The 17,572-nt window shown below is 40.0% G+C and overlaps 1 protein-coding gene across 2 annotated transcripts in view; it reads left to right on the top strand.

Moving 5' to 3' along the window:
• Positions 1-17,572, top strand: part of NPHP1 (nephrocystin 1) — a 34,866-nt gene that overhangs the window by 1,370 nt on the left and 15,924 nt on the right. For both annotated transcript variants that reach the window (XM_045011973.1, XM_045011974.1), the window contains exons 3-14: positions 2,172-2,232; positions 3,226-3,362; positions 4,277-4,487; positions 6,101-6,202; positions 7,030-7,130; positions 7,619-7,661; positions 8,001-8,085; positions 8,683-8,777; positions 10,205-10,333; positions 11,841-11,915; positions 13,608-13,718; positions 16,044-16,126. In XM_045011973.1, the coding sequence (XP_044867908.1) occupies positions 2,172-2,232; positions 3,226-3,362; positions 4,277-4,487; positions 6,101-6,202; positions 7,030-7,130; positions 7,619-7,661; positions 8,001-8,085; positions 8,683-8,777; positions 10,205-10,333; positions 11,841-11,915; positions 13,608-13,718; positions 16,044-16,126 (1,233 nt within the window). The remainder of the gene's footprint in view (positions 1-2,171; positions 2,233-3,225; positions 3,363-4,276; positions 4,488-6,100; positions 6,203-7,029; positions 7,131-7,618; positions 7,662-8,000; positions 8,086-8,682; positions 8,778-10,204; positions 10,334-11,840; positions 11,916-13,607; positions 13,719-16,043; positions 16,127-17,572) is intronic.

The raw sequence follows: 17,572 nt of genomic DNA, 5'->3' as shown, positions 1-17,572 counted from the left end.
TCAATTTTGCTGATAAATTCATCTTCAGTGATGTGGAGGGATGCCCATATAAATTAATTACTGGCTGGCAGAGTAGACTAGTGGGCTGGGAGCCAGGAGACATGGGTTTTAGTCCCAGTTCTGCCACTGACCTCCTATGCAGCCTTGGTCAAGCTGTTTCACCTTTTTGTTCCTCTTTTCCCCACCTGTAAAATGAGGATAATATACTGTCCTTCCTATGTACCTTTCCTTTGCTTTGGACTCCCAAGTCAGACAATGGATTGGAAAGGGCAAAATACGAGAGGTTGATGTTAATTCTCGCACACTGAACATATGCATAAACAAATATATTATACACATTTAGGTCCTGATCCTGCAAACTGTTACGCATGTGCTTAACTTTATACGGTGGGTAGTCCCACTGAAATCAATAGGACTACCCTTAGCAAAATTAAGCACATGCAGAAGTATTTGCAGGATCAGGGATTCAGAGGCCTAATTAGTACTTGACTGTGTGCACTATTAGTGGACACCTATGGTACTACATAAATAATAAAGGACTTAAAAATGGCATATTATATGTGTATGAGTGAGTTAAGGCTGCCCCATGAATCTTAGATTTTTAATATTTTACTAGAAGCCTTTTACATTTAATTTTCTGTTAAAAAAGAGAAGATAATCCACCTGTGACACTGTGGTGCAGTACAGTTGGGTTTGACGTTTTTACCTTGTGTGTATTGATAAACAACCTAGTTGCAGTACTGTGCAGATCACATTCTGCATCAGTGCCATTATATAGCCTAAAACTTACTATCAAGTTTTTCTACACATCCACAGAACCATTTTTTTTCTTTCAAAAAGAGTTTTGAAAAAACCTATTCAACTGTCCACACGAGAAAGAGTCATTGAGAACTATTCACGTATGCAGTGAAGATTTAAAATCAGCCTTTTAGAAATGAACAAGTCTCAAAAAGGCCTTATGCTACTTAACTTTAAAAATATTTTTTTATGTTCAGAGAATGTGATAATTGCGGGATAGAATTTCTGCCGTAAAGGCTGTAGCTCAAGTGTAAGGTTATTCCTTATTATTTAACAGAGCAAGGCCCCAATCTTGTTGTGTAGGGCACAGGCAGATTGCTGCACCTGCGTGTGCCCCATGGGAGTCAGCAGGATTTGATGCAGGTGCAAGCAGTTGGCTTGTGTGCTCCACAGTGCAGAATTGGGGCCTACACTTCCAGTGCACCCTTCCGTAAAATATATGAGATAAAATATTTGTTAAACAAGTACATTTGCTCAGGACAGAATCAAAATATTTTTAATAATACAATGAGACCCCTTTAAACACATTTTTATTTTGATGTGCTAAAATGATGTCTTTTTGACAGGTTTATACTGTGCAAGAGAAAACAAGAAGTTTGAAATTGATAGTATGATAGTGTTCTATTTGTGGTGGTTAGCCCTGGCAGGCATAGTATATCTTCTGTGCAGTGGATTGACCACTTTGCTCAGAGAAAAGGTAGCACAAAACTGTAGCAGAGAAATGTAGCTCTGTTCATAGGAAAGAGAGCTTGAGTAAATGAATTTCACATGTATTGCAATATCATGGGCTGAGTCCAGCCATCATTTCTCTCTCTAGTCATAATGCAGTTCTTGTGGAAATTATTCCAGCCAAAGTTCTGAGGCACCTCCATATGTGGCTCCATTGTGTGGAAAAAGACATATGGATGCCATGTGGCTTGCTCTCTTTTAAAAAAACATTTTTTTTAAGTTGTAATTTCTTTCTGCTTGTGTGTCAGATGATGTTGGCTTTAGCCTACCACGAGGCAAATACCCGTTTCTTCTTATGCTATTATTTACGTAGCACCGTAGATGCACACAGAGAATTTAGGAAGGCAAAGTTCCTGTTCTAAGGAGCTTAAAATCTAAGGTCCGGATCCTGGATGAATCCAGGTCCTTGCACCTGTGAAAAGCTCCTTCGCCTATGGTCTTGCAAACACTTACATGCTTAACTTTGTGCACTTGAGTAGCCCTATTGACTTCAGTGGGACTATTCATGTTTGTAAAGTTACATATGTACATAAGTGTTTTCAGGTTCAGGGGGCTAACTTACACGTTTCAGAAATTGTACACAGTTTTAGTCATTTATACAGCAGAAGAGATCATACAACCTTTGTCATTTGTTTTCAATATAGATGTATGGAGTTGAAGAAATCAGTGGATGAAAATACATCTGTTCTTCAAAACTTGAAAAAAGTAAGTTGAGAGGTTAAAGCATTTCCTATTTTCCCAAAATAAATTGTACAGAATGTTCAGAGAATGGTAATATTCTTAGATTGTAAATTCTTCAGGACAGGCACCATCCCTAACTTTTTGTATAGCAGCTAGTCTGGGCTCTGATCTTGACTGAGGTCCTTTGGGATTAGTCTAATATTAAATCATGATATATTTTTCTGCATGCCTTATAATGAAAGTTCTGTGGTTGAAGAGTTTCTTAGCACTACTTAATATTCCAGTGGGTTTTTTTAATAGGAAAAAAATCATGGAATTGCAGAATAAGAATATAGATTTTCACCCCCCTCTTGGCTAGATGAAAGATCTAGAAAAATGTTAAGGAACTGCATAGTAATAGATTTCAGGACTGATATTATCTAAACAGGAAATGGGAAAATGGCCATCCCCATGCTTAGTTACTTAAATGATATCAAGGCAAGAAGCTAGAACATACTGATGAAACAAGACGTTAAAAGTAGCTGAGAGCGCTAAGGCCTGAATGCATTTAATCCTAATACTCCTCCTTCTCCGTCCCCCTCCCCTGCCCACCTCTGGCTGTTCTAGTTAACTCACCGGAGGGCCTGATCCGGTAGGTGGCCTCTGGGCATGCCTACTGGATCAGGCCCTGCATATGACGTAGGTGGCTGAATACTTATCTTCCCCTGGTTTGTGAATTGTTCTGAGGCTTAGGCAGAAGATAGGTGCCCAGATGCTTAGAGGGAGGCAGTACTGCACAAGCCCAGAGGTGGAAACGTAGGTGCCTAAGGAACTTTTACTGCAAAAACTTAGGTGCTGAGTGAATTTAGGCACCTGCAGGATTTGGTGGTGGTTGTGCATTGCAGTGGTGCCAAAACAAGTATTTTGGTGCCTAACTCCATTTGTACATTCTGGCATAGATGATTAGCAAACACAATTTAGCTGAGGGTTTAGCTTCATTTGACTCCTTCAGCAGTTGGGTGTATTCTTCTTTTTTAGACTGATGAGCCTGCACCTGTGGGGAATTATAATCAGAGAAAAGAGGAGGAAGAAAAACAATTGTTAAAACTCTCTCAGCAGCTCCAGAAACTTGCTGCAGTCCTGAGTCAGGACAACGTGACCAAGGGTTACACTGTGTAAGTAGTATAAACAGGCAAATACATTTTAATTAGCCTATTCATTTAATTAGCTGTATTCATTTGTACAGCTGAAACAGACTCATTCTCGTATGAGAGAAGCTGAAGATAAAATACCAAAAAATTCCATATAAACTGTTCTGAAATGTGGTCACTATAGCATTCATAGCCTTTTCATTTTTGTCTTTTTATAGTATGTCCCTTCCAGACATTGAAGCATGGGCCACTGCTCACCTATTCCCTCAGAGAAAACCTTTCTTCTCTATGCCCCAAACGTTCTAGCACCAAGAAGAAAGAGGCACCAGTGGAAGCACAAGTTGCTAAACTGGAGAGCTGTGCCATGGGAAGGAGGTTTCTCTGGGGTCCCTGGAGGCGAGAGCCCTCTTTGCGCTCAAGGAAAATTGAGGCTCAAGAATTTGGGGAGAGAAAAATAAACCAAAACATAAAAAGGGCCAGACTGACTGAAAGGCAGGGAGAGGCACATAAAAGAATAGTGTAAGCAGGTAGGCACTGCGCAGGCTGAAGAGCCAGAATGGTGGCTGAAGATGCACAGCTCCTGTAGGGAGCAGTTTTGTTGACTGCAGACAAGAAGGATCTGACTAGAAGATTCCAAGGGTTGTGGTTAGGTCCAGATTAGAATGTAACCATCAGGGGTTGGGAAAGGGCGTTTATCTTCTGGACTGCAACCCCTGGCCATAGGGACCACTGCATACCTTTAGAGTCTGGGAATTTCTGCCTCTTGTGCTAGGAAGCTGGGACCCAGGAATGAGAACCCTGCTGCAAGGTAACTTCAGAGATGCGAAATGACAAGGAAAGTACCGGTAATTCTCATTTATATTCTGTAGAATAATCTGGAGATGATCCATTAAAATAAGAAATTGTGGTAAACGTGGGGTATCGTTTGTCTTGTGCAGAGATGGGAAATGTCAAAATAGTCCTCAAACAGAACAGGAAAATGAGGAAGAGGAGGATGAGGATGAAGAAAGTAGTGGGGAGGAAGATGCTGAAGAGGAGGAGGATGAAGAAGAGGATGATGACGATGAATTGGAAGATCAACCAACAATTAAAGAATGTATCACGGTTGGTGATTTTGTTGCTCAGCAGGAAGGGGATCTCACGTTTAAGGTACATATATCTTTGAAAATATTATAAAATGTGTCTGAACACATACTGCATCCTCTGAATATCAAACGACTGTGTGTATTGATGGCTCAGAACTCTGATTAAAAAAATTAATGCAAATCCAATGCTCTCTCCAGTCCCTCATTTCCAATTGCCCATCTCTTCTTCTAGAACAGGGGTTCTTGAACTGGGGGTCGTGACCCCTTGGGGGATGGTGAGGTTATTTGGTGGGGGGTCTCGAGCTGTCAGCCTCCACCCCAAGCCCGGCTTCGCTTCCAGCATTTATAATGGTGTTAAATATTTTTAAAGTGTTTTTAATTTATAAGGGGGAATCTCATTCAGAGCTTGCTGTGTGAAAGGGGTCACCAGTACAGAAGTTTGAGAACCACTGTTCTAGACACGCCATCTTGTCAGACTATCCTGTCTATACAAAATAGTGCTTCTGGAGTAATCCTCGTATCCAGCTGCTCTGACCACATCCAGTTCCCTGCACTTGCTGCTTATTTTTTTTCCACATCAAATTCAAGCTCCTTATGCACATCTTCAGATCTCTGCATAAATCTCAGCCCTTCCTATGTCCCTCTTAATTCTCTTTCTTTGTTGCTCCCTTTGTTTCCTTTTCCCACTCTTGCCATTGTGCCTTTCATGTTCCCTTAAACTTGGGGTCTTATTTTTGTCCACTGAGCATTCCTCCATACTCCTTTAATATCCATTTTCTTATGAATCCTTTCTACACTGGTCTTAACAAAAGACTCACCAACACCTCCTTTATCTCATGTGCTGTCATATGTTCTGTCTGAGATTGTGAACTATTTGGGGCTGGGCTGTATCTTATCTTTGTTAAAGAGCAGTGTGTGTGTGGTTAGTAATCTCTGGTTGGAAATGTTGTGATGAAGCTTTTTCAGACTACTGTTTGGAGCAAAGCAGTCAAGAAAACTCCTTACAGATGCACACTTAACAGTGAAACCAGTCCATGCTTTTAAAAACACTTTAACAAACTGGAGAATGCCAAAGCACGAACTAGCATGGTGGGGCTATGAGCTGCCATGTGGCACATAGGTGTTTGGGCCTCCGTCTCTTGTTTCTGGCCATTTGAGTGTGAAGAACCATCTAGCAACCACTCCTTTTGACTCAGGAGCATATTTGATAGATGAGCTCTGAAAGGAGCCTTTGTGGCTGGAATCTGTAAGGTTAAGTATCTTTGTTTACATTTCCCCAAAATCTACTGTGCCTTCAAGAGCGGCTGAGCAAGAGGAAACCTTGGAGGCATATTCTGAATGCTTGGCCTGTAACTCTACTGAAATGCCTTCTAAATTTTGTTTCTTATCTAAAAATAAAGTTGAGCTTTTACCACCACTGGATATCAGGAAAAAGTAAACTAGTTCACTAAAACTGCAGTTGTTTCAAAGAATTCATGATAAACCAGAATATGAAATCATCAGGGTAAACCAGTCCTAGATAAATATTAGATTTAAGAACAAATTAAAAGGCAGTTGCATTTTATTCTAAAGACAGAATGTGGCCGACAGTTGTTCCATGAGTAATTTTTAAACATCTGAATATCAATGCATTTGTCTCTTTTCTTCTCTCTCTCCGCCCGCCCCACATTACTGAAGAAAGGTGAAGTGTTGCTCATACTTGACAAAAAGCCTGATGGTTGGTGGATTGCTACAAATTCCAAAGGGGAGAGAGGCCTTGTTCCTAAAACCTATCTCATGGTTAGTATGCTTCCATCTTCTTCCTTTGTATTTGTACATCAGAAATATGATGGGTGAGAGTGTATAAAGCTACAGATGGTTAGCAAAGCATTTTTTCTCACTTCACAAAGATAAATTATATTGCTGTTAATTTTTTGTAAACAAAAGCAGACCCCTTGAAACATGAGCTTTGACATGTAAGGGCAGCTGTGAATACCTAGTAGTGCTATAGAGTAATTCATATTCTGGGCTTAAAGAACACTTTCAAAAGCTCCTTTTAACTTTGTGCCAAAGTTTTCATGCCCTATGAGGCTTATTTAGGTGCATACATGGCATTTGTGCACTTAAATTGGGTAGATGTGTAATGAGAAAACATGATGCACATATTTGCGTTTAGATAACCCACTTGGGTAGATTGAGTCCTGTCCTGAAGTCTGACCTTTTGTGTCTTGTTGCATTGCAGGGGTGGTTCTCTCTTGTGAGAGAGCCTTGCAGGGCCAAATCACAGCACATCAAGTAGCTATGGTTACTTTGTATTTTGAGGTTCAGGTGCATTTTCCTCTCTGAGGAGGCTTGCTCTGGAAATGAGCTCTATTGTTTACTATTTTAAGAGGCAAAAACTTGCTGCCATAAAAAATGTAAACTTATTGACTTTAGCTGCAGAACCAAGGATCACATCATATTCTCATGGTACCCTGTAGACGTCAGTCATTTTGTTCCCTGACCATTAAAACCAGCTAAGCTCCTCTTCTGAGCTAGTGAGACATCATGATGAGTGCTCAGACTGTTTTTAAAGTCTGAACTATGAAGTAGGTAAAACACTTGACAACTTTAACCCTGAATTACAGACGTGCAATAAAGGAGTTGGCCAAGAGCCAAGTGAAGAGGAAAGTGAGGAAGACATAGAGGTGGTTGATGAAACAGCAGATAAAACCGAAATTAAAAAAAGGTAAAATGAGGTTGTATTGGAGAAAATGAGGTGAAATGTAACCCCCTCCTTGTCATCTTTATTTTTTTTAATAGGGGTGGTAAATTATTTGAAATGCAATACTTTGTCAGTTATGTTTCTCTTGGTCTGTAGCAATGGCTTTTCCAGTACAGGGGCAGCTGAATTTATTGGGTAGATTTCCAGTTTGAACTTTGCTTTCAACTTCCAGTCATTTCTTTCTTTACTAGGTTTTTTTTTTCCCCCTCATAAAACCAAAGAGTGGCTGCTGTCCCAGCTTCATAAACCACTCCACAGAGTGCAAAATAGTAATGTGTTTCCCAGCTACCTGTTGATGGGCACATCCACCTGATGTACTAGATTTCCATCATTCAGCAACAGATACATGTGTTTTATAGATATAGTAATTGTTCATTATGCATCCGTATGCTGGAAATGCATTCATATTGTTTTGCTTTATGGTATCCTTTTATTTCCCTCCCTACCTACAGAACAGATTCTCACTGGAGTGCTGTTAGAAAAGCTATCACAGAGGTGGGTATATTTCTTATGATATTACCTTAATGTTGCAATGTCAGTGTAATTCATGGCTACGCTATTTCTCGACAAAGCGAGGTCTGTCAGTGTGGTATAGCAAAATGGGAGGGTGTGTGTCTGATCATCCATGAGATCAGTCTGAGGATGTTTTGTGCTGAGAGGCCAAAATAGCTCTTAAATACCTTAGGGGAACAGGTGACTGAATCCCAAGGTTTGTGTGTTTTCCTTTGTGATTGCCTGGCTTGGGATTGGAAGTTAGGATAAGGACATAAGATAGTTGGTAGTTAGTGAAAATTGCAGCAAATTTAGAAAAAAAAAACCTTATGTTTTGAGCAGAATAATACTATTGATGTGTTGGCAACCTTGGGAGCTGTTCCTGCAGGATTCCGACCATCAACTCTCTCCCAGCTCTTAGAAGAAGGTAAGATTCTCTTGCAGTAATTGCAGTGCAGGATCCATTATCATCTGTGATGAGTTTCTGATCCAAATTACTAGTCTGTTAAGAACAGTCTCTTTCATTTTAAATTATTCATGATTGGTTGCCCATACTGGTTGTATATGACTCAGTAGTGCGTAAGAGTCTTCTTAGTTTCTTTCTTTATTCATCTGGGGTGAAATCCTGGCCCCATTGAAGTTAATGGCAAAACTCCCTGTGACCTTGATGATTTCACCCCTGGAAGGGGAGAAATCTCTAAGACAGTTCCTGTAGGCAGTGTAGAATAAGAATACTAAAACCCCTGCCACAGTTTCTATAGCCATAGCTTAATTGTGGATTTAATTCCTTTAAGCTCGAGAGGGCACTTGAAGAATGTTGATAGCAATGTTTTTTATTAATTGTACTTTTTGATTTCCTTTTATCCTAAGAAATAAGATGGTGTGGGTAGAAAATGCTGTGTTCCATAGATGGATGTTTCCCTGTAATGGTGAAATCTATAACTAAATTGAATCTATGCCATTAGGAGAGATGGGTGAGTGAGTGTAAACAATATAATAAAATGTTAAAACGTTGTTTTTCTAGGAAATCAGTTTCAAGCCAGTTACTTCATACAGCCTGAATTGACTCCTTCACAACTGGCTTTCAAAGACCTAGTGTGGAACCCTGAAAAAGACACTGTAAGTAATTTCTGTTGATAAAGTTCTGAATGCTGTCGCTTTTAGGATAGATGACCAGAGTCTTTAGATGAAGACGTCCAGAGCCCAGAAAACAAATACCATGTTGTTCGTAAATATTGAAGTGAGATAAATGTTAACATTCTTCTATGTCACGCCAGGGCATTCCAGGCAGTAGATATTATCTCATCCTACTAGCTGACAGCCAGAACATCAAAAGAAACATGTGATGTCAGACCCTAGATAAGAGCCAATTCCAGCTGAGCATACCTGTTGTTTTCCTGTCTTCCAGGTGAAACAGCTGTACAAGGCTGAACTAATCTTTTAGTTAGATCTTAAACTTTTGTCTGACATTGTGAAATCCCTCGGTTCAGTTAAGTAGTTGTTTTTCACTGTGAGGTTTTGATTCATTTTCTAACATAACTTTGCAACATCATTTGAATATTGTAGTGGCAAAAATGCGTGTAAGCCAGACATTTAGAAGAGAGTAGCTCAGAAAATTGAAATGCCAGACTTCCTCCTGGGTCTTTGCTTATCTTGTTATCAGTGGGAGAACCTACTCTTTGCCACATTAAATTAACTTGCATCTTCCACATTATGGATGTGAATTACAATACAATGTCATTGTCATAACAAGAGATGATCTGCACCAACCATTCCAGCTTACAGTGGATAGACAGGATGTTCTCAGCCCTGTGTCTTGTCTGATGGTACATTATAGGACACATGTACATGTTCCAGATGTACATGGAAGAGTGTTGAACTTGGCCTGTATCTGCAGTGTGGGTCTATGGACAAAACTGAAGGGTTAGTGGGTAGAGGTGGTGTATCCTGCCTACTGTGGCATGGTGGATAAGCTTCAGATGTTTGTCATTATTAAAAACAATCTGTGTTGTGCAAATAAGTGGCCTGTGTCCAACCTTAACTATAAGCTTATGCTCCAATACATCTGTTAGTCTTTAAGGTGCCACAGGACTCATTGTGGCTTTGTAACTTGACAGTGCTTTTTGCCAGGGCTTGTTAGATGGCTTTTTATAAAAATACTTTGTGATAACTTGATGGAGGTGAAATAGAACTGGTCTCAAGCCAGACCCTGGTAGACCTGTGTTCATAAAAGCACCATCACACTTAACGTTAGTTAGCACACTTGTTGTCTGAGCAGAACAGCCAAGAGCTGAATGGCCTGGAGACTGACTGTTGTCCCCTAGAGGGGGGCTCTGCACAAAAGGGTTGAGATATTGCAGAAAAGCTTTGCTGTTGCCCTTGTGCTATACCTGTTCTGTGGATAGAGTAATCCAGTCTCCAGACACCTGTCACAAGCCCTAAACACACACTCACTCTCTCTCTCTCTCTAAAACACATAATTATACTGTTTTTAGGAGGACCATGTAGATTTAATTCTCTGTTTTATTATTTTGTCTGCTTCACAGATTCTGCCAAGACCAACTCGAGTATCACTGATTTTAACTTTATGGAGTTGTAAAATGATTCCTCTTCCAGGAGTGAGCATACAGGTTCTCAGTAGGCATGTTCGACTCTGTCTTTTTGATGGTAACAGGGTGAGTTGCTCTGATGCAATAAAATGTAACGTTCCAGAAACAGTGAGGTTAAAACATGATATATTTAAGGGATTTCTGAATGGATTTAAAATGATCACAATTGGGCTGCCTCTTATTATGGGTAAAATTTTCAAAAGTGCCTAAATGATGGAGGAGGTTAAGTTCCATTTTTAAAAGTGACTGAAACGTGGCACATGACTTATGAGGAGAGGTTGAGGGAACTGGGCTTATTTAGTCTGCAGAAGAGAAGAGTGAGCGGGGATTTGATAGCAGCCTTCAACTACCTGAAGGGGGGTTCCAAAGAGGATGGATCTTGGCTGTTCTCCATGATAACAGATGACAGAACAAGGAGCAATGGTCTCAAGTTGCAGTGGGGGAGGTCTAGGTGGGATATTAGGAAACACTGTTTCACTGGTAGGATGGTAAAGCACTGGAATTGGTTACCTAGGGAGGTAGTGGAATCTCCATACTTAGAGGTTTTTAAGGCCCAGCTTGACAAAGCCCTGGCTGGGATGATTTAGTTGGTGTTGGTCCTGCTTTGAGCAGGAGGTTGGACTAGATGACCTCCTGAGGTCTCTTCCAACCCTAATCTTCTATGATCTTGTATAATTTAGGAGCCCAAGTCTCACTGAAAGTCAACGGGACTTGGACTTCTAAGTGCCTCAGTCACTTTTGAAAATGGGACTTAACTTCTAAGTCACCTAGGTTCTTTTGAAAATTTTACCCTAGATCCCCAATTTTATTTAACCCATTTTTACACACAAGAAACAGATCTGCTGAGTATGTGCTATTTTTTACAGTCACTTTTTGGAGTACAATTGTACTTTCATCTTAATTGCAGTTTACACACCTCTGAAAAAGTAATATGAAAATGAAATATATAAACTTACTATGACTGGGCTAATTTCAGAGCCTTTATTTTTTTAAAAAGAGCTTTCTGTAAATTCACGTTATTTTAGTAAAGAAATTCTCAATGCAAATTTGATTGTTTGTCTAAAAAGCACCAAGCATACTTATACCATTGTATAAATTATAGACAAAACATTAGTTTCTTAAATCCAGATGAATAAAAATCTTATAATCCAGAGTTTCAAAATTCTGAAAATCTTTTATAATCTGCCACCAACCTCTGTGGAGTCCTCAGAGTTCAGAGGACTCTCCTCATTCATTTCACCCCACTATTCTCACCCCTACATCAAATCAGATATGTTCATGACCGAGGCAGTGTCGCATTGCACCTTCTGCAGCTGCTGCTAAATTTCTAAAAGTATTGCTAGAGAGGCTGTGCTGTGCTTGGTGATTCTTCTTTCAGGGAATGTGATTCCTCTGCAGTGTTCTTAACATATCCTAGCTAAGAAGGGTGAAGGACAGACATGGTCTGATCCTGCATTGCAATGCAGAGTGCTGGACTAGCCTTGCATGATCCTGTATTTTCTTAGAGCTACATAATTTTCCAGAAAACTAGTTTTTAATATTTTCCCCACCATAATTTCCTATCTCATTTTAGGTACTGAGTAACATTCATACAGTTAGAGCTACATGGCAACCTAAAAATCCCAAAACATGGACCTTCTCTCCACGGGTAGGTATATAGCACAGCAAATGGACTTGGCCAGTATGTGTGTGAATCTGCTAGTTGTAATACAGCATACTTAGATGTTGTCAGCCAATAGGTTCATCTCACTTTTAGTCTTCTTACATTTTCTCCATATATTAGAAAGGTAAAAATGGGACTAATCTGTACTGTGCCTGAGGCATTTAGCCCTCCAAAGCATTAGCTCTGAGTGAAGGGCCGTATCTTGCAAACGCTTGCTATCGAGTACAGTACTTAGTACCCAGTAATCCCAGCAACTTCATGGTGATAAAGCACAATGCTTGGTAGTGTTTGCAGGATTGGGCCCTAACACCGCATCTCTGTTCGCTCACTTAAGTCAACACTGTTGCAGTTTCTCTCGGCCAACAGATCTGACCAATACATTTTCAGTTTGGGTCAGTTTGATGTTGGTGATAATACCTGGCAGTCTCCACCCATAGATCTCAAAACCTTCTACAAAAGTGGGCATGCATTGTAATTCCTGCTTTGCCTATGGAAAGACTGATGCACACAGATGAAGTGACATGCCTAAGGTCACAAGTACGGTATAGCTAAGATACAGTAAATGTTGTAAGGCCCGCAGCTGCACTGCCTCAGAGGGGAATCATTAAGGTTCTGTTAGCTAATCAGGGCTGGGTTAGGTGTAGGCTTGGCAGAATTCCATTTTTTTTCAGTTTCAACAACATTGATTTTTATTATTTTTTTCAATTCTTAATTATTTTTATTTTTACAGTTGTGGGAAATTAATGGAGGATAGTGTTGAGGTTTGGGAGGAGCCACTCAGCAGCAGGATGGCCTCCCCCATGGCTGAGGGCTTGTCCTTCTCCTCCCGGGCCTGGCCAGGGGTCTCTGCTCTGGCCGGCCAAGACCATAGCCTTCCCCACACCTTGCGACTGCAGGGATCCATTGTCACCAGCTCTGTAGCCATGCAGCTCTGTGGTCCCATGACAGCAGGGCAGCAGAGAGCTCTGTGCTGCTGTGGGGCCGGTGATATGCCATTCTCGCAGGCACAAGGTGCACGGGGGAGGATGTACTTGTGCTGGCTGTTGCCTATGGATAATTTTTTTTGTCGATTTCAGTGTGAAGTTGAAATCGACATTTGACAACAACTGTCAATTTAAATCAAATCCTGCCAAATAAAGTTGTGTGTGTACCAAGGAAGTGCTGTGAGGAGCGGGTGTTAGTTATTCAGCAGGTGGCACTCTGTGCTTGGAATCAGTATAAACATGAACACTAGAATGTGTTATTAGCAATGGAAAGCAGGAGAGTGCTGCTGTGAATAAACTTCCTTTGTATTTTCGTTATCACAGCTTATGACTGATAACCTGCCTTAAACTGATGTTGTGTAGGATCACTGTACGCTGTCAAAGAACTGCTGTATGTTAAACCCAGTGGTGGCTGTGTTTCTCTGGTGTGCAAAATCGTCTCTTATTTGTAAAATGCTTTGAGAGCCTATCATTACTAAGGGAGTTACTTTTACAGATTAGCAGCATTTTATGGAAAAACAGAATGAGAATAGTATTTTTTGCCTTAAATTGAATCTTTTTAGTTAAAAGAAAGTGATGAATAATGAGATTGAGTCTTTTACAGAAGATCCTAGAATCAATGTGTTCAGACTTTTTTAAAAATTGGAATCTTGAAGATCTACACTCACATCTTATTTTTGTTTTAATTTATTAGGTAACAGGCATCTTACCTAGCCTGCTTGATGGTGACTGTTTCATCAGGTCCAATTCTTCATCTCCAGACATTGGTATATTATTTGAACTTGGCATCACTTATATTCGCAATGTAAGCATATAAAGATGGATACATTTTCAGAACTGAATGTTTTATTATTAACTTCCAGAATCTCAACATCAAACAATCATAGTACAATAGAAAACTTTTCGTTTTTTATTTTTCCTTGGCTTTACTAGTTTTTTTTTAAGTGATTTTTAGTGCTAGTCAAATGTTAGATTGACAGCAGTGGAAACTGAAGTCCTATTAATCCACAGAAAAGGTATAACATCCATCTCACCCCACCCACTAGCATCTGTGGAGGAATAGAAAGGTAGTTTTCGCTCCTTGTTTAGCGATCAGAACACTTTCTTTTTCTGATCACTGGTCGTCAGAAAGTTTTACTTGTCCTGAAAGCATTTTTACTGGTCTTCCAAAGATCTGACATGCATTGTGAATATTAAGGACAAATTTCTTATCATTCTGGTTATCATCTTGCTTTCCCCATTGCCTTCCAATTTTGGCATGATTACTAGCTCATAATCAAATTGTTTAAGAATAATCTTTTATATAATTTGAAAGCTGAAATTGCAAACTCTTTCAAAAATGTACAACATACTGGTTACTAGCTCTAGTGGTTACTATCTGTCTGATTTGGTACTTATAAGGATTGAAACTAGAGGGTGTGTGCAGAGAGCCAGTTATCAAAGGCATGAGCCCCCGTGAACTCTGAGATATAAAAACAAATAATTACACCACTGGAAAGCAGAGATTCTTCGCTTTCATTTCGGATGGTTCATGAAATATTGGCTCTGAAGAATCACTTGTTCCTCTGTCTAACAGTACTTTTTGCCATTGTTTCAGGGCAGAATATAGCAAGTTCAACATGGGTCATATAGTTCCATTCTGCTGAGTCACCACATTACCTGCTACAGGAGAAAAATCACAGTTATAATTTCATGGTCTAGGTCGAGGAGAATTGTCTATATAAATAGACTAGCTCTGTGTCTTTTGGTCATTGGCGGTCTGGAGGGGCCTGTTGGGGAATGATGGGCCTTCATTATGCTATTTGTCTAGTCAGGATTTTATTAAGGATGTGTGTCTAGAATATGGTTGTACAAGGGCTAGAGTTTGTGCAAACACCCTGTTGGTCTTAATAATACCTAGCTCTTGTATAACACTTTCCATCTGTTGATTTCAAAGCACATTTTACAAAGAAGGTAGGGATCAGTATCTCCATTTTACACATGGGGAAATTGAGGCACAGAGAGGCAAAGTGACTCCCCCAGGGTCACCCAGCAGGCCAGTGATGGAGCTAGGAATGGGACTCAGGAGTCCTGAGTCCCAGTCCAGTGTTCTATCCACCAAGCAACGCTGCCTCCATTACAAGTAAAATATTCTAGTGTTTGTGGTCACTGATATTATAAAAATGGTGCATCCAACGAAGTGGGTATTCGCCCACGAAAGCTCATGCTCCAATACGTCTGTTAGTCTATAAGGTGCCACAGGACTCTTTGCTGCTTTTATAAAAATGGTTGTTATAGTTTGATAAGCTTCACTCAATTAATTTTTTTTCTCAGTGCATCACTAAAGGTTGTTTGGAGGCTTTACAACTATGCATTTCCTTATTGAGGGCTTGTCTACATGGTGCAGCAAAGTGTGCCAGAGGGGTGAGATATGTGAAGTGCAGTAATGTGTTGCACTCTACCCTCCCCATGTAGACCCTGCCGGTGTGCTCTAAAAGGTACCTAGTTTGTGTTAACCTAGTCATGTTAACCCAGTGTGCTTTGCTGGCGCTGTGTAGGCAAGTCTTTAATGTCTTGCTTTCTTTCTTATCTTTGCATTTCCTGGCTTTCTAAAGCTTGTTTTTTATAAATTACAACATTTTGGTAAGGTTTTGTAACTCTTAAATTACTGTTATGAATTCTCAACCTCAACTCCAGTTTAACTGGTGGTGGTTGTTGTTTGTCTGGTAATGTAATTTCAAAGGCCTGTGGGCGAGTGGATTTGTTGTTTGTATTTTTTTAAGTTCACCGTAGACTAAGGGTAACTTCGGACACACAATTGGACAGATATTTTCATGTGGTAGTACCTGCGCAATTGTCTAATTCCTGCCCAACCTTTATTTGAAAATCAGGCCCATAATCTCTATTTCACTTTTTGGTTGCATTCAAACACATGCATAACACACACAAGGTTAGGGCAAAAGACACTCAAAAATGTTGTGATCAATACCCAATCCCCTGAAATTTTCAAGGTATATTTACATAGTTCTGGAACCTTTCATATTTTGAAGGAAGATCTTTTATCTGTGGTTCCACAAAATGTCATTCATCTCTTAGGTTTTCTATTTTTAGCTGGCAGAATAATAAGTTTTATTCTTCTCTTACTTTCTAGTCAACTGGTGAAAGAGGAGAGTTAAGCTGTGGTTGGGCATTTCTAAAACTCTTCGACTCCAGTGGAATTCCAGTTTCTTCCAAGTAAGTTGGCTGTATTTTCCTCTCAGAGTATGAGGATTTTTTTTTAACTCATTCTTTTGCTTGCATTTTTTATGTAAAATTTTTTGTTGCAGTTAGCAGTAGAGCTGGAATTTCACATGTATTAACTGTATATATAAGGGCATGTGTATTTAATTGTAGAAAAGTTAATCAGATTTGGGATTCTAATATTCAGGTGATGCTGGAACTTCCAATCAGCATGTTTTTGTCCTAACTATCCACCCCTCAAAGGCTCAAAATTAAGTATCCAAAAACTGGAATGCAAGTGTATTTTGCAAATCTTTGTTTACAGAATGATTGTTTTTTGTCTAGATTACTACACAGATATTAGGTTAAGTGGAAAAAAATTAAAAATCCAATTTATTAATCCCATTGACACTCAGTTTATATTTTTGCATTTATCTTGGCTTAGACAGTGAAAATCAATTTGGTCACTTTAACTTTTTCATAGATCCATAGTCTATAAAGCCAGAAGGGACCACTGTGATCATCTAGTCCATAGAACTTCTCTGGATTAATTCCTGTTGGAACTAGAGAATTTGTTTCAGAAAAATATCCAATCTTGATTTTAAAATGGTCAGTGATGGCAAATCCACACAACCCTTGGTAAGTTGTACCAATGGTTAATTAACCTCACTTAAAATTCTGCACCTTGTTTGCAGTCTGAGTTTGTCTAGCTTCAACTTCCAGCCTTTAGATCTTGTTAAATCTTTGTCTGCTGGACTGAAAAGACCATTGTTAAATTTTTGTTCCCCATGCAGGTACTTATAAATTGTGATCAAGTCACCCCTTAACATTCTCTTTGTTAAATTGAATAGATTGAACTCCTATCATTATGTCTTTTGTTTACAGGTTTATGTCTAATATTCCAAAAGCTTATGCATCAGGGCTTCAGCCAGCCACCTGTAGGGATCAAGAAGGGATTCTTTCCCTCTATCCCCCCCAATGTATTCTGGGTTCTTTGGTCTCCTTCCTTTGAAGGATCAGAGATGGCCACTGCTGGAGATGGAACACTGGACAGGGTGTGTCATGGCTCTGAGGTGGCATCAAGCATTTCTCTCTCTCTCTCAATGCTTGGCTGGCTGGTTCTTGGTCACAGGCTCTGGGGCTAACTGATCACCATAAGTGGGGTCAGTGTAGGGGACCAGGGCAAGGGCAGTCTGGTTCAGCAGTCACAGCTGAGCTGGGGTTCACACATCAAGAAATGTAGTTGGTGAGCAGGGGTTGGGGAATCGCTAAGACTGGGTTCCATAAGCCAAGTGTTGGAATCAGAGTCAGTCTGGCATCAGAGACTGGAGATCAGAGATAGCACCGGCTGGAGTCAGGAGGCAAGAGTCAGAGTTGAGCTGGGGTCGGAGACTGGAGATTAGGAGTTGAGGTGAGGTTTGGAGTTGCACCAGGCCAGAAGTCTGTGTGCGTTGCCCAGAC

The sequence above is a fragment of the Mauremys mutica genome, chromosome 3, assembly GCF_020497125.1.
Source record: "Mauremys mutica isolate MM-2020 ecotype Southern chromosome 3, ASM2049712v1, whole genome shotgun sequence".
In the NCBI taxonomy this organism is placed as follows: Eukaryota; Metazoa; Chordata; order Testudines; family Geoemydidae; genus Mauremys; species Mauremys mutica.
The sequence above is the reverse complement of the archived record's forward strand: the minus strand, read 5'-3'. Positions and strand labels throughout refer to the sequence as shown.